Raw genomic sequence first — 15,263 nt, forward strand, 5'->3', positions numbered from 1 at the left:
TTCGAGACTACGCTGACTTTGCCGCACTTCCGGCCAGCCGCCGGATATCCGCCGAGTGACCCTTACAAGTCCTTCTTGGTCCTGAAGTGGAGTTGGTACCCTTGTTGGTTCCTGTGTGAAGCCCCGAACCGTATCCTGACATGGGACTAGAGGACGAACGAAAAATGCTTACCGGATCCGGAGACCCTCAAGGGGTAAGGCTAGGACTAGACTCACGATCCTTATTGCCCCGAGGCCGGAACCTGGCGTGCCGAAGCTCGTTCGGGGCCCGCTCAGTCCTGTTTTCCTCCTGGGGTTTGCGGGGTTGAGAAAGGTGGTTCCCGCTGCCCTTTTTCAGAATTTGTCGAATGACTTTGGATAAAGTAATGACTAGTTTTTCTCTGGGCTGGCTTCCTCCTGTCATGAATGTGATTGATGGTTTAATCGGAACGATAATGATAGACACACTTGTACCAAGATTGTGTGTATATTTTCAGTCGGTCAGGTGTTCTGAGGTCCTGATTTGACGAGCTTGTAGAGCAAACAGACCAACGCTAGTCTAACTCGGTTTAGGTTAGGAATCACTACATGTGGAGGTTGTGGGGACGGAGCCTTATGTCACTTACGTGAAAAAGTGGTTTCAGGAGTTGGGGGTGTAGCTTCGCAGTAAAACGCTTGCCTGACTCTAGGATGCCACAGGGTTTGCCCCTTAGCACTAGAAAAGAAAAAGTGGATCTTTTTCATTTTGGATAGAGATGGCAAAGGACTTGTGTTTTGGGGGACTGCGTAGGAATACGCAATATTATTCTGTGGTGAAAGAGGGAGCTCTTTCCCAGATTGGTGGTAGCATAGTAATACTGCAGGTATGGTGGCGAGCTCCTTTAATCCCGGCACCTGGGGAGGCAGAGGCAGGTAGATAAGGCCTGCCTGGTTTACATAGAGTTCCATGCCAGCCAAGACTACATAGTGAGACCCTGTCTCAATAACAAATATTTGACTACTTTCTATTCCAAGTGCTTTATATGTACTAATACATCTAGCCTGAACGGTATCCCCAGGAGGTAAATATTAGGTACTGCTATTTTTGCCACTTTTACACATGAGGCAGAGAAGTTTGTTATCTTGACTAAAGGTACACAACTAACAAAATGGTGCAGTTAGGAATTGTGCCAAAGTTTTGTGACACTAGATCCAGAACTCTGACCCACAGAAGCCACTAACTTTGCTTCCAGTCTCATTTCCTATCCATTTGTTCTCTGTCCACCTCAGGACAAGCCTTTTGAGGCTCATGGTTTTAGAATTAGTTGGAAACTTGTTTGTTTCCTATTAATAGTTTTCAGAAAGTGGTGGAGCTAGCCTCAGAAAGTTTAGCAGGGTACCACAGACTGCTACTGCAGCAGATGAAAAAAGAAAGCAGATAGCAGCCAGTTTATTAAAGACCCATAATTATTGGCGATTAAATCATTGCTCGAAGCAGTCCATAATTAGACTTATATTTGGATTTGTTTTTCTAAAATGACATTTTTGACACAATTATCAGTGATACAAAAATTACCAGTTCTAGCATTGCTAATAGGGAGTTAGCATAACGGTCTTGTCTAGGATATTGATTTCAGGTTGTTTTTTAAAAAATATTTCATATGCACATATGGGTATTTTATGTGTATGTGCATGTGGAGGTCAGATGACAGCTTCCACCATGTGTGGGTCCTGGGATCAAATTCAGGTCTCTAGGTTTGGCAGCAAGCACCTTTACCCGTGAGCCATCTCCCTGACCTGTTTTAGGGCTCTTTGTTTTGTTTTTTGATGCTGGACATTGAATCCACAGCTTCAAGATTAAAAGCATGTGCATTTTCTTTGTTGTCGCTGGGGTTTTGGTTTTGAGACAGAGTCTCACTGTGTATCCCTGCCTCTGCCTCCCAAGTGCTGGGTAATATGCATTCTTTAAAAAAAATTCTTTTTGCTTTATTTTCATTTTATGTGTATGCCTGTATTTCATGCATGTATGCAAGTGCACCCATGTTGTACAATGCCTGTGGAGGTCATCAGATCCCCTGGAATTGGAGTTACTGACAATTGTTAGCAGCCATGTGGGATGCTGGGATTTTAACCTGGGTCTTCTGCAAGAACAGCCAGTGCTCTTACCCCAGTGGTTAATCCATTTCTCCAGCCCCATAATATGCATTCATAAAAAAGTTTTAAGAAACCTTACTTGGTCGGGCATGGTGGTGCTTGCCTTTAAGTCCCAGCGCTTGGGAGGCAGAGGCAGGTGATCTCTGTGAGTTCAAGGCCAGCTGGTGCTACAGGGAGGCCCTTTCTCAAAAACAAACAAAAAAGAACCTTACTAGAACTTAAATCCTCAGTCCTGAAAGTCTCTGCCCTCCACTTTTTTGCAAGCTGCCTCAAGTTGTTTTGGCATTTTGAAAATAGGATTGTTGAGCCTGTCCTTTTCGTTTCCTATGTGTCTTTTGTTCTTCCCAAATATCGAACGTGCATATTTAGACAGGCAAGTCAGACTGTACTATGCCTCAGATTTAGGACCTGTGCTGATGTTCCAGGGGTACACTAAGGGAAGAAAGGAAACTTAGTTGAAGTTACATAAATTTGAAGTAGATTATATAAGACCTGGTATTTCTAGGCCCCTGGGTGGAGTTGTGTGGACTTTGTTATAGTTATATTAATCTGCAAGCTAAGAAGCAGTGGTCATAACTTTAGTTGACTAAAAAGTTTAAGGTTTGGACTTTTTTTTTTTTTTTTTTCTGGTCTTTTTGAGACAGGGTCTTCCTGTAGCCTCAGCTGGCCTGGAGCTCGCTATGTAGACCAGGCCAACCTTGAACTCACAGAGATCTTCTTGCCTCTCAAGTGCTGGGACTGAAGGCATGTGTCACCATGCCTGGCAGGTTTGGCCATTTTTATATTCCAAATTCATGTTAAGAGTCTAGAAAACAGTTGATTTTCCTCTAAATTTGGTTTTGGATATAAAGACTAAATGTAGCTATTTTTAGCAATACTTAACAAATACCTTTTGTTATTGTTTTGAGATAGTTTCTCATGTAATTTGAACTACTAATCCTCTTGCTTCTACCTTTGAAGTGCTAGGAGTACAGGAGAATAACTACCACACCCGTCTAAACCAAGATAGACGTGTGTGGTAGGCGTTGTGTGTGTGTTTTATATTTTTTTCTCAGGGCCTTGTACATGTTAGGGAAGTACTCTGTCACTGAGCTATATCCTTAGACTGTCAAAATACTTTTTTTTTTACTTAAGTGTATGCATGTATTGCCTTCATGTGTGTAAGTGCACCTGTGTCATGCAATGCCCACGGCGGACAGAAGAGGCTGTTGGATCCCCTGGAACTGGAGTTCTGGACAGTTGTTAGCTGCCATGTGAGTGCTGGGATTCAAACCCAGGTCTTCTGCAAGAACAACCAGTGTTCTTTAACCATTGAGCCATCTCTCCAGCCCGTCATAATACTTTTAAGTTTTTTGTGTTTGTTTGAGGCAGGGTCTCCTTGTAGCTCCAGCTGCCCTGGAATTCACTGTGTAAACCAGCTGGCCTCAATCTCACAGAGATCCACCTGCCTCTGCCTTCTGAGTGCCAGAACTAAAGGCATGCACCACCACACCTGGCTTAAGTTTTGTAGGTCTCATTTGATTATCTGATGGCTTGAATTTATATCAGGAAATATTTAATAATTACTGCTTATTTCTAAATTGGGATTACGTCCTTAAGATTTGATGACTAATCTGACCTTAAAAAATTAAGAAGTTACTTTATAAACTGTAGACTGTCTTGCAGTTCTTACTGATGAACGTGAAGTGGCTGGCATCTGTCTTGAATTATTCCTGGGATTTGCTTAAGATATGATAAGGTGATATACCTGGAGACAACTGCCTTTGAAAGAATTTATGGACTAGGCATAATAGCACACAGTTGTGCTCCCAGTGCTTCAGAGGCTGAGGCAGTACAACAGCGAGTTCAAGGCTCGCTAAAGCTACATAGCAAGTCACTATCTTAAAAATATAAAAGGGGCCAGGTGTGGTGGCCCACACCTTTAGTCCCAGTCTTTGGGAGGCAGAGGCAGGCAGACCTCTTTGAGTTCAAGGCCAGTCTGGCCTCCATAGTGAGTTCTAGGCCAGCTGGGGCTACAGGGAGATCCTGTCTCAAAAAAAAAAGAAAGCCCCAGTGATCCTTCTGTCTCCACCTCCTTCAGTGCTGGGGCTTTCTGGCTGCCAGCCTAGCAGGTTCAATGAGAGACCCTGCCTCAGAGAAACAAGGTAGAAAGTAGTAGAGGACCCCTGAAGCCTTCCTGACCTCCATGCACAATGATGCATGCACTTGCACACGCTCGTGTTTTTATAAAAGTGGGGAGGGGATCTGGGTGTATAGCTATAATTTCAGTACTTAGGAGGCTGAGGCAGGCAGATTGCCACAAATTGAGGCTAGATGGGCTATAGACTTAAGATCTTGTCATAAAAACAAGCAAGGAATAACGGGAAAAAAGGTTCAAAATCTTGGTTTCTTTGGGAAGGAATGAGTGAGGTAAGGTAAGCAAGCTTGATCAAATTAAGGAAGAGTTTGAATAATTTCAGTGAGCTCTGAACTATGGCTGACCCCTTGTTGACTTCTTAGGCTCTGGATGAATTAGGCTAGGGAAAAGTTAAGGTTGGTATGTGAAATTTGAAGTGTTATATTTTTGTTTGTTTTGGGGGGAGTCTTTTTGAGACAGGGTCTCCCTGTAGCCCCAGCTGGCCTGAGCTCACTGTGTAGACCAGACTGGCCTTGAACTCACAGAGATCCACTTGCCTCTGCTTCCCAAGTGCAGGGATTAAAGGCATCAGCCATCATGCCCAGCTGGTTATATGGGTTTTAAATTGACTGATTATACTTTAAAAGTATGCTCCTAGGCAAGGTGCATGTTATCTCTAAAGATTAGCTGGTTCTGGGGAGGCAGGATTTAGTGCTTAGATTTGCAAGGATCCTAAAAATGTCAAAATATCAGAGAAAACAAAATAATAGGATTAGAACAGCTTCCTTTGTAAGTGTGGTATCAATATGATTGGGAAAAATGTTATAAAATTGCTATTGACTTAATTTTCTTTTCCTTATCTAGGAAGAAGAAGAAGAGGAAGAATTAGTGGTAAGAGCTGTCTCAGGTTTGGAACTGTCTCACTAGAAGCAGGAAGTTTGGGCTTCATGAAACACTAAGGGCATTTTAAGGGATCTTTATGTGACACATTGGAGAAAATGAGGGTGTACTAAGCCTAATACCTCCTGTGCAGTTGCATGTTTGGAAGTGTGAGCCTGGAAAGCTTTTCTCTACCAGAGGTCAGATAGCATCTTGAAGGACTGGTGCTCTGTTGGGAGATCTCTGTTATGCAAAGTCGAAGCCCCTTCACACCGGACAGCTCATGCAGCTCGGGTTATGTGCTGCGGGCTCCTTTCATAGCAAGATGTCTTCCTGGCATCTTTCCTGTCTCTCCCTTTGAAGTGGCCACCACAAATGCCATAACATAAACATGGCCTCTGGCTCTAAGCAGACCATGCCTTCCTGTGTGATTTTTCCAGGCGGCCAGCAGTCTAGCAGTGTGGCAGAAATCCACTTCCACATGTAAATAGAATGCCTCACAAAGCATCTAACAGCCAAAGCTTTTACCACTACCCCCATGGTATAAAATATCCTAGCCTTCTCTTAACAGTGGGAGATTGGGTCAGAGACTGGGTCCCAGAGATTGGGTCCCAGAGAGAATAAAGCTGTAAGCACAGACTGAGCCGAGCCTTGAGTCTTGTGTACCGGCGACCTGATTTCCCCCGAGGGCAGCACCTTCCGTTACCAACCCACGGACACCAGCTTTCGCCGTCTCCGTACTCCTTCCCTGCGTGGCTCAGTGGCCAGGAGCCTCACATCCTGAGGAAGGGTACACGGGTGAAATAGAGACGGGATTCCGGCTGGACAATGCTCCAGTAGCAGAGTAAGCTCTCAGCAACAGAGAAGTTGCAACAGCCGCCAGCTGTTGCCAGCTCCAGAGACATGGGGCCGAGCCACCAGGAAAGCCTGCAGGGCACCCGCCGCTCCCGGAGCCGCAGCTTCCCAGAGAAGTCTGCGGATCCACCGTGCCGCTCCCGTGCCGCTCCTGGAGCCGCTGCTTCCCAGAGCAGTCTGCGGATCCACAGGGAGTGAGCGCACCCTGCGCCCAGAGAGAGCGCAGTCTCCCCATAGTGCTCATCTGCTATTTATGGTTTAATAAAGAACTCTAGAAGGCAATTTTCTTAGCTCTCGTTTGTATAGCCTTTCTACCTTTGCAGGTAGGGTGCCTATGCCTAGTTCTTACACAGGAGAATTGAAATTTTAGGTATGTCCTAGTCCCTAAGTGCTGTTTAGATAGTTCACTTGTTTGTACAGTCTTTCTAGCTTTGCAGGTAGGATGCCTATGCCTAGTTCTTAGACAGGAGAATTGAAATTTTAGATATGTCCTGGTCCCTAAATGCCATGTTAACAAGTAAAGCCACTAGTAGATCTGCTTCCAGTTTGCCTCAGTTTCCTTTGGTACCTTGTTTCTCGGATTGGACTGAGACTTTCAGTTCATACTAGCAACCTTGGAAGGCAGGAATGTGAAACCTTTTCCTATTAGCATTGAAAAATTAATGGGAGACTCCATTCTGCCATTTCTGGCTGCAGTGTGAATCAACCTGCTGGCCGCCTACATGGTCATTCAGAGGCAGCCCCTTAATTGGTTGTTATACTGATCAAACATGTATGTGGTGGATGTCTTCTAAAGCTTCCACTTTGGTCTTTTTTCTCTTTCTTTGTCAGGACCCCCTGACAACAGTGAGAGAGCAATGTGAGCAGTTGGAGAAATGTGTAAAGGCCCGGGAACGGCTAGAGCTCTGTGATCAGCGTGTATCTTCCCGATCACAGACAGAAGAGGATTGTACAGAAGAGCTCTTTGACTTCCTACATGCAAGGGACCACTGTGTAAGTCAGTCTGAATTGTGGCCAAGTAACACTTGGTGCTGACAGTCTTTCATGCTCCACGTAGCTATCAGTATCCAGCTACTATGGGCTCTGTAGATGTCTTACTACTGAGCATTTTATATACATAATTGTTCCTAATTCCTAACACATTCACTGGAGATAGGTACCGTTGTCTAATTTTACAGGATAGACTCTGATGAGGAGGAAAACATGATACCCCAAGTTGGTCTTTTTGAGACAGGGTCTCCCTGTAGCCCGAGCTGTCCTGGAACTCACTATGTAGACCAGGCTGGCCTTGAACTCACAGAGATCCGCCTGCCTCTGCCTCCCAAGTACTGGGACTACAGGTGCCCAGCTATTTTTATTTTTTAATTTTATTATTTTATGTGTATGAGTGTATTGCCTGCATGTATGTAAGTGCACCTGTGTTGTGTAGTGCCCATGGAGGTCAGAAGAGGGTGTTTGATCCCTAGAACTGGAGTTATGGACAGTTGTTAGCTGCCATATGGGTGCTGGGAATAAAACCCAGGTCCTCTGCAAGAGCAGTCTGCTCTTAACCACTGAGCCATCTTTTCAAGAAGCTGAATTTTTAAAAAAAAATTTATTTTTATTTTTGTGTGTATGAGTGTATTGTCTGTGTGTATGTAAGTGCACCTGTGTCATGCAATGCCCATGGATGTGAGCGCTGGAATTACAGATGATTGTTAGCCACCATGTTGTGTTGGTACTCTAATCTGGGTCTCCTGCAAGAGCATCCAGTGCTCTTAACCACTGAGCCATCTCTCCAGCCCCCAGTAACTAGGCTTTTTTTTTTTTTTTTTTTGATATGTACTCCTGGCTGGCCTGGAATTCACTGTGTAGCCCAGGCTGGCTTCAAACTCACAGATATCCTCCTGCCTCTGTCTCCTAAGTGCTGGGATTAAAGGTATGTGCTATCAGGGCCAATTGTTTTAGCTGTTCTTTCAGTGCTGGAGATAAAACCCAAGGCTTCGTTAATGCTATGCAAGTGCTCTACCAGCTGAGATACAACCCCCAGCCCTGGATTTTGTGCTTGAATTTTGTTTTGTTTTTTGAGACTGGATGCCAGCTGGTCTGGATCTCATAGAGATCTACCTGCCTCTGTCTCTGGAGTGCTGGGATTAAGGTGTGTGCCACCATGCCGTGCAGATTTTGTACTCTTCTCAGTGTGTGTGTATGTGTGTGTGTTTGTATCTTTTAGTGTGTCTTGTATTATAGTTGTTTATGTACAGAGGTTTTTTCTTTCATTTTTAAGATTTTATTTATTTTTATGTATATGAGTGTTTACCCGCATGTATTTAAGTGCACAATTGTTAGCTATCATATGGATGTTGGGAACTGAACCCAGGTCCTCTGCAAGAGCAGCCAGTGTTCTTTAACAGCTGAGCTATCTCTCCAACCTCAAGAGGTTTTCTTTTAAAGTAAGGTTGAGTCTAATAAAACTGCCATGGGGAGCTCATACCTATAATTCAGTCTGTGGCATTTAGGAGGCTGAGACACAAGGATTGATATGAGTTTGAGGCCAATCTGGACTATAAAGTGAGACCTTGACAACACACACACACACATACTGATAAAGTAGTCAGTGAGACTAAGCACTTGCCTAGAGAAGTCTTGAGTTTAATTACCAGCGTGGGGGAAAAATTGTTACATGTTAGAGAAATGTGGAAAAAATTCTCAGTAGTGTGTGGAAACACTGCTGGTAAAAATATAAATTGGTACAGCCACTACGTAAAATAGTTTGGCAGTTCCTCAAAAGGTTAAGCATAGAGCTAGGTGTGGTCGTGCATCTCTATAGCTCTAGCTCTTCATGAGGCTGAGGCAGGAGGATCACTTGATCCCAGGAATTTGAAGCCAGCCTGATCTTCACAGAGACACCCTGTCTCTTTAAAGGAAAAAAAAAAAAAAAAAAAAAAAGAATTAAGCATAGATTTAACATATGACCACAGTTAATACAGAGGGGCAGTTCCACTTTGTGTGTATATCCAAGAGAAAATTTTTTTGAGCGCAAATAATATAAATTTCTATTAGTTGGGTAGGTGGTGGTTTTCAGTTCTTGGCAAGGGAATTGAAAACAGGTTTGTGTGGTGATAGCTTATTTAGTGACGGCTTATAGGAATTCACAACCAAGTTAGATAAGATTAGAAGATGGAAAAAAATGTGGCATTTTGGACAGATGGATAGAGTCAGGGAACTGAGAGTACCAGGGCCCAAGTGCAGAGAAGGGTAGTCCAGGTCATGAAGGGCCTTGTGAGCCAGGGCATTAAAGCTGCCAAGTGATATTTTCTTTTCCCTGTCTAGGTGGCCCACAAGCTCTTTAACAGCCTGAAGTAGATGTGAAGATTCATTGTCCTCAAGCCTTCATCACCTGAGCATCAGGATGTTTCTTGTGGTTTTGAACATGTCATTTGTTTCTGATGTATATAAGTTCTTGGGAACCTCATGGATTTTGGCAAGTAGCTTCTATGTAATTAGCAGTGATTCCATCTTAATAAAGTCCTGTGATCTGCAGACCAGCTACTGTTCTTCTCCCTACCCCCTCCCACCCCCGTTTGTTTTATTTTATATTTTTTCAGTACTGAAAATTGAGCCCAGGGCCTTGTTCATGCTGGGGAAATGCCTTTCTATTGAGCTACTTCTCTTACCCTTTTATTTTGAAGCAGTCTTGCTAGGTTGCACATGCCAACCCTTGAATTTTTGATCCTCTTGCCTCAGCCTCCTGAGTAGTAGGGATTACAGGCATGTGGCACCAAGCTCAGCTCCTTTAATTTAGCCTTTTTTTGTTTTTCTTTCTCTTTTTTTTCTTTTATGTTGTGCTAGGAATTGAATCCAGGGTCTCGTGCACTCTAGGCAAGAGCTCTGTGACTGAGGTGTATCCATCAGACCTTAGGTTAGAATGTTAATTTGAAACTTTGAGCAGGGTGTGGTGATGCAAGGAGTTCAAAGAGCTGTATACAAATGTGTGTAAGGATAGAAATAAACTTACCCGGCTAGCCTGGAACTCACTTTGAAGATCATGCTGACCTTGAATGCACAAAGATCCCCTGGCCTCTCCTTCCTGAGTCTGGGAAAGTTTCAAATTAATGTTCTAAACTAGGGGTTGAGGATACAGCTCCATAGGACTTTTAAAAAATATGTATCATAGCTGGGCGTGTTGGTGCAGGCCTTTAATCCCAGTGCTTAGGAGGCACAGGCAGGTGAATCTCTGTTGAGTTCAAGGCCAGCCAGGTCTACATAGTGAGTTCCAGCCCAGTTGGGGCATATAGGGAGACCTCTTAAAAAGACCAATTGTCTTAAAAAACAGTGAAAGAATATTTTTCAAATTCATTTTATGAAGCCAGTATTATAGATAACATCAAATAAAAGACATTACAAGAAGAGAAAACGACATGCTAATATCTTTAACACAGATGCAAGAACACATCAATCAATAAAAATATATTAACTGAGATTAATGGCAGGCTTGTAATCCCAGCTACTCAGAAGGCTCAGGTAGGACTGCCTGGGCTATAGAGTGAGTTCAAGGCAAGGGTGGGCATCTTAGGCCCTGTTGTAAAAATAAGTAAACAAAAACTAAAAAGATGCCTGAGTACAGGGCTCAGAAGTGGATACTCTTGTAGCATGTGTGAAGCTCTAGGTTCCCTAATACCACATGTAAAAATGTTTTTTTAATTTTTTTTTTTTTGAGATAGGGTTTTCCTGTAGCCCCAGCTGGCCTGGAATTCACTATGTAGACCAGGCTGGCCTGAATCTTATAGAGATCCACCTGCCTCTGCTTCCTGAGTGCTGGGATTAAAGGCATGTACCACTACATCTGACCATAAATTTTTTTTTATTATTTTTTATCCAAAATGTGTTTATTGGGGTTGATTTCTCACTCATCTTGATTCAGGATACTTTTAGTGCTGCTTCTTCCTGAAGGAACATCCTTCTGTAAGCCGTGCTTTTCCACCTGTATGCTGACAGAGGCCAGTGGCACAGCTAACACACAAGACTATTGTTTGTGCATGGCTAAAGACTGGTGATTCTGTAAGCATCCTGGGTATTTCACATCCATGAAGTAGGAATTGGGGCTCTGCACCAGGTGCTTCTTGTGTTTCCTCTTCCGGAGAGGGATGAAGGAGATCGTTTGAAAGAGGCGTGTTCTCGTAGGGAGGTCATCACTGCTGTTGAAAAGCTTTATTTTTATTTTATGTATATGAGTGTTTTGCCTGCATGTATGTAGGTGTATCATATGTGTGTAATGCACATGGGGGCCAGAAGAGGGCATGAGATCCCCTGAAACTGGAGGTATAGATGGTTGTTAGCTGCTATGTGGATGTTGGGAATTGAACTCAGGTCTTCTGCAAGAACCACCAGTGCTCTTAACTGATGAGTCATCTCTCCAACTCCCATATAAGTTTAAATATATATGTGTATGTGTGTGTGTGTGTGTGTGTGTGTGTGTGTGTGTTTACAGGAATGCAAAGTTGGTTCATTAACAGGATAAAAATGTGATTATTTCAGTAGGTGCAATAAAATCATTGGGGGGGGGTGCTGGAGAAATGGCTTAGAGGGATAAGAGCACATACTAGTGCCCTTGCAGAGGACCCAAGTTGTGTTCCCAGCACCCACATCAGTGACTCACAGCTGCCTGTAACTTCAGTTGTAGAGGATCTGATGCCCTCTTCTGGACTCTGCAGACACCTATACTCATGTGCACAGACACACATATACACATAAATAAAAGAAAAACATTTGAAGCTGGGTGTAGTGGTGCATGCCTTTAATCCCAGCACACTAGAGGCAAAGGTAGGTAGATCTCTGAGATTGACGCCACCCTGGCCTACAGATCAAGTTCCAGGCCACCTGGGGTTATAAGGAGACCCTGTCTCAAACAAAATCTCACAAAACAAAAAGCATTTGGAGAAAATCAACACTCCATGATTTTTAAGAATCTCAGAAGGACACCTCAGCCTAGTAAAGGACATCATTGAACACACACACTTCAGCTAATATCACATATAAAGTAAAACACTGACTGCTTTCTTCCTAAGAAGGAAACAAGACAAGGGTATCTACTACCCTACTTGGATTCAACAGTGAAGTCCTAGCCAGTAAAATAAATGAAAACAAAAAACGAAACCCCACCAAAACAACAAACAGATGAAAGGTAAGTGTCTTTGCTTACAAAGGACATGATCATTTACATTTAAAAAATCTGGCCAGGTGTGGTGGTGCACGCCTTTAATCCCAGCACTCGGGAGGCAGAGGCAGGTGGATCTCTGAGTTCAAGGACAGCCTGGTCCACATAGTTCCAGGACATCTGGGGCTACAGGGAGACCCTGTCTCAAAAAGACCAAAACCAAAAAAAATTCTGAAGATAATTTTAGTCAAATCTAGCAAGGTCTCTGGATAAAAGATCACACAAAATTATTCTTTCTTAAAAGGATTTGTTTAAAAAATTTTTAATTATTCACTTTTATTATATGTGTATGAGTGTACTGCCTGCATGTATATAAGTGCACCCGTGTCATGCAATGTCTGCAGAGGACAGAAGAGGGTATTCAATCCCCTAGAACTGGAGTTATGGATGGTTGTCAACTGCCATGTGGGTGCTGGGATTCCAACCCGGGTCTTCTGCAAGAGCAGCCAGTGCTTTTAACTACTGAACCATCTCTCCAGCCCCAAAGGATTTGTTTATGTGTATGAGTTTTTGTCTTGCATATGTGTAATTATGCCCATAGTTATGCAATGCCCTTAAAAGCCAGAAGAGGGTATCACATCTCCTGGAACTGGAGTTTCAGACATTTGTTAGCTATCATGTGGGTGCTGGGAATTGAATCTTCTACAACAGTAGCCAATGCGCTTAACTGCTGAGCCATCTCTTCAGCCTCACAGAATTCTTAAAAAAAAATTTTTTTTTGAGACAGACTCACTATGTAGCCCTAGGTAGCCTGGAACTCCATATGTAGACCAAGCTGGAACTCACAGAAATCCACTTGCCTCTGCGTCCTGAGTGCTGGGAGTAAAGGTGTGTGATACCACATCTGACTGTTTTTGTTTTTTTCTTGAGATAAGGTCTTGCTAAGTTGTCCAAGCTGGCCTCAAACACAATCCTCCTGCCTTAGCCTATTGAATGCTGTGATTAGAGGTATGATCCACCATATCTGACTCATCCATTGTACCAGAATTCTTTTGAAAAATGAACAAAGTGGGGCTAGGTAGATGACTCAGTAGTTAAGAGCACTTGGTGTATAGGCATGAGGACTTGAATTAAAATCTCAAACCCAGGGACTGGAGAGACTGCTCAGCAGTTAAGGGTATTTGCTGCTCTTGCAGAGGACCTGGGTTTGGTTCCCAGCTCCCACATGTAGGCTAACCAGCATTCATAGCTCCAGGGGATCTTTTACCCTATTCTGACCTCCTCAGGCATTGCATGACACAGGTGCACCTAATGTACATGCAGGCAATACATATAAAATAAAAAAATAAAATATTTTTACCCAAATATGCATACCCAAATGAAAATGCACACCTCTAACCCCAGAACTGGGGTAGGGGTGTGGAAACAGGATTGCTGGCCACCAGCCTACCTCCAGTTTAAGTGAAAAACAGTAATTGAGCGGGGACACCCGATGTCATCCTCTAGCCTGTGGGATGTACATGGGTGTGTGCATACACCACACACACACACATTAAAAAAATTAAGAAATGATGCCAATCCAATACCAATGGTCCCTAAATTGCCCATACTCCTGTGAATAAACCAAATTAAACTCATTGGCTTAGGAAGCCAGAGTTATGTGGGATTGTTACTTTGATCTGTAGTTGGTGCCCTATCTGTAGTGAAGAGATGCTTATTTTATCTTGCCAGGAAAAGTCAGAACACAGCTCCTGTCCAATGTAATTTTTTTGATATAATGAATGTGAAACAGAAGATGTACAGAGTTCAGTGAACCAAGGCTTTATACATAAGCACTATATGTACAAAAGATTCATTCCAGCTGGGCATGGTCGTGGCACATGCCTGTAGTCCCAGCACTCGGGGGCAGAGGCAGGCAGATCCCTGTGAGTTCAAAACCAGCCTGGTCTATATAGTGAGTTCCAGGACAGCTGGGGCTACAGGGAGACCCTGTCTCAAAAAAAAAAAAAAAAAAAAAAATTCATTCCAAGTACAGGATAAGTCAGTGAGTTTTAATGTAACAGGTTATTTAAGGTTCTTGATACAGTATCCACTAACACAGGCATTAAACTTTAGGGGAAGTGTTATTTTTCAAGTATTTATGTAATATCAATTAGAAATTTTAGTTATATTAATAGCTATGAAAGCTATTAAAGAGGCAGGCATAGTGGCACCTGCCTTTGATCCCAGCACTCAGGAGGTGAGGCAAGCAGATCACTGTGAGATCAAGGCTAGCCTGGTCTACTTAGTGAATTCCAGAACATCTGGGGCTACAGGAAAATCTTGTCTCAAAAATACCCAAAAAGCCAGGCGGGCACACCTTTAATCCCAGCACTCAGGAGGCAGAGGCAGGCGGATCTCTGTGAGTTCAAGGCCAGCCTGGTCTACATAGTTCCAGGATAGCTGGGGCTACAGGGAGACCCTGTCTCAAGAAGACAAAACAAACAAACAAACAAAAACCCAAAAAAAACAATGGGCTGGAGAGATGGCTTCAGTGGTTAAGAGCACTGACTGCACTTTCAGAGGACCCAAGTTCGAGTCCCATGTGGGCTAACAACCATCTAAAACTCCAGTTCTTGGGATCTGATACCCTTTTCTGACCTCTGCAGGCATTGCACAACACAGGCACACTTACATGCAGGCAATACATTCATACACATAAAAATAAAATATTTTAAGAAAAAATAAAAATACCAAAAAACAAAAAAGAAAACTTTAAAAATACTTCTCTTTCTTTACATACTTTAATTAGAACATCTCTCAACAGACTGAAGAAGCAGATGGGTAATCTATCCTCTATTAACCCATACAGTAACTTAGCAAACACCAAAATTTTTAGATTTTTTTTTAAAGATGGGGGTCTCACTATGTAGTCCCAGCTGACCTGGAACTTGTTATGTAGACCATCTAGTCTTGAATTCACAAAGATCTACCTGCCTCTGCTCTCTGAGTACTAGGATTAAAGGTGAGTGCCACTACACCCGTCCTTCTATTTTAAAGTGTGCACACGTGTGTGTATCAAGTGTTTGCTTCGAAACATATACTAAAAATGGAATGATACAGGGAAACAGGTTAGCATGGACCCTGTACAAGGATGGCATGCAAATTTGAGCGGTCCACATTAAA

General features: G+C 43.1%; 1 protein-coding gene and 1 non-coding gene across 2 annotated transcripts; both read left to right on the top strand.

Moving 5' to 3' along the window:
- The first annotated feature begins 30 nt into the window (after positions 1–30).
- LOC103730312 (cytochrome b-c1 complex subunit 6, mitochondrial) lies at positions 31–9,484 on the top strand. The gene is made up of 4 exons (XM_008828511.3): positions 31–194; positions 5,093–5,119; positions 6,794–6,955; positions 9,275–9,484. Exons 1-4 carry the CDS (start codon positions 141–143, stop codon positions 9,305–9,307), a joined length of 276 nt encoding a protein of 91 aa, XP_008826733.1. The 5' UTR covers positions 31–140; the 3' UTR covers positions 9,308–9,484.
- Positions 9,485–15,161: 5,677 nt separating this feature from the next.
- LOC115069521 lies at positions 15,162–15,263 on the top strand. The gene has a single exon (XR_003848782.1). It is a non-coding gene; the product is annotated as a U6 spliceosomal RNA (small nuclear RNA).

This window comes from Nannospalax galili, unplaced genomic scaffold, assembly GCF_000622305.1.
Source record: "Nannospalax galili isolate Female #2095 unplaced genomic scaffold, S.galili_v1.0 scaffold1233, whole genome shotgun sequence".
In the NCBI taxonomy this organism is placed as follows: domain Eukaryota; kingdom Metazoa; phylum Chordata; class Mammalia; order Rodentia; family Spalacidae; genus Nannospalax; species Nannospalax galili.

Bases quoted from the DNA above. Each gene is read 5' to 3' on its own strand.
- LOC103730312 (XM_008828511.3), top strand. From the start codon at position 141: ATGGGACTAGAGGACGAACGAAAAATGCTTACCGGATCCGGAGACCCT. The intron at 195-5,092 runs GTAAGGCTAGGA...TTCCTTATCTAG, and splicing joins GATCCGGAGACCCTCAAGGG to GAAGAAGAAGAAGAGGAAGA. The intron at 5,120-6,793 runs GTAAGAGCTGTC...TTTCTTTGTCAG, and splicing joins AAGAAGAGGAAGAATTAGTG to GACCCCCTGACAACAGTGAG.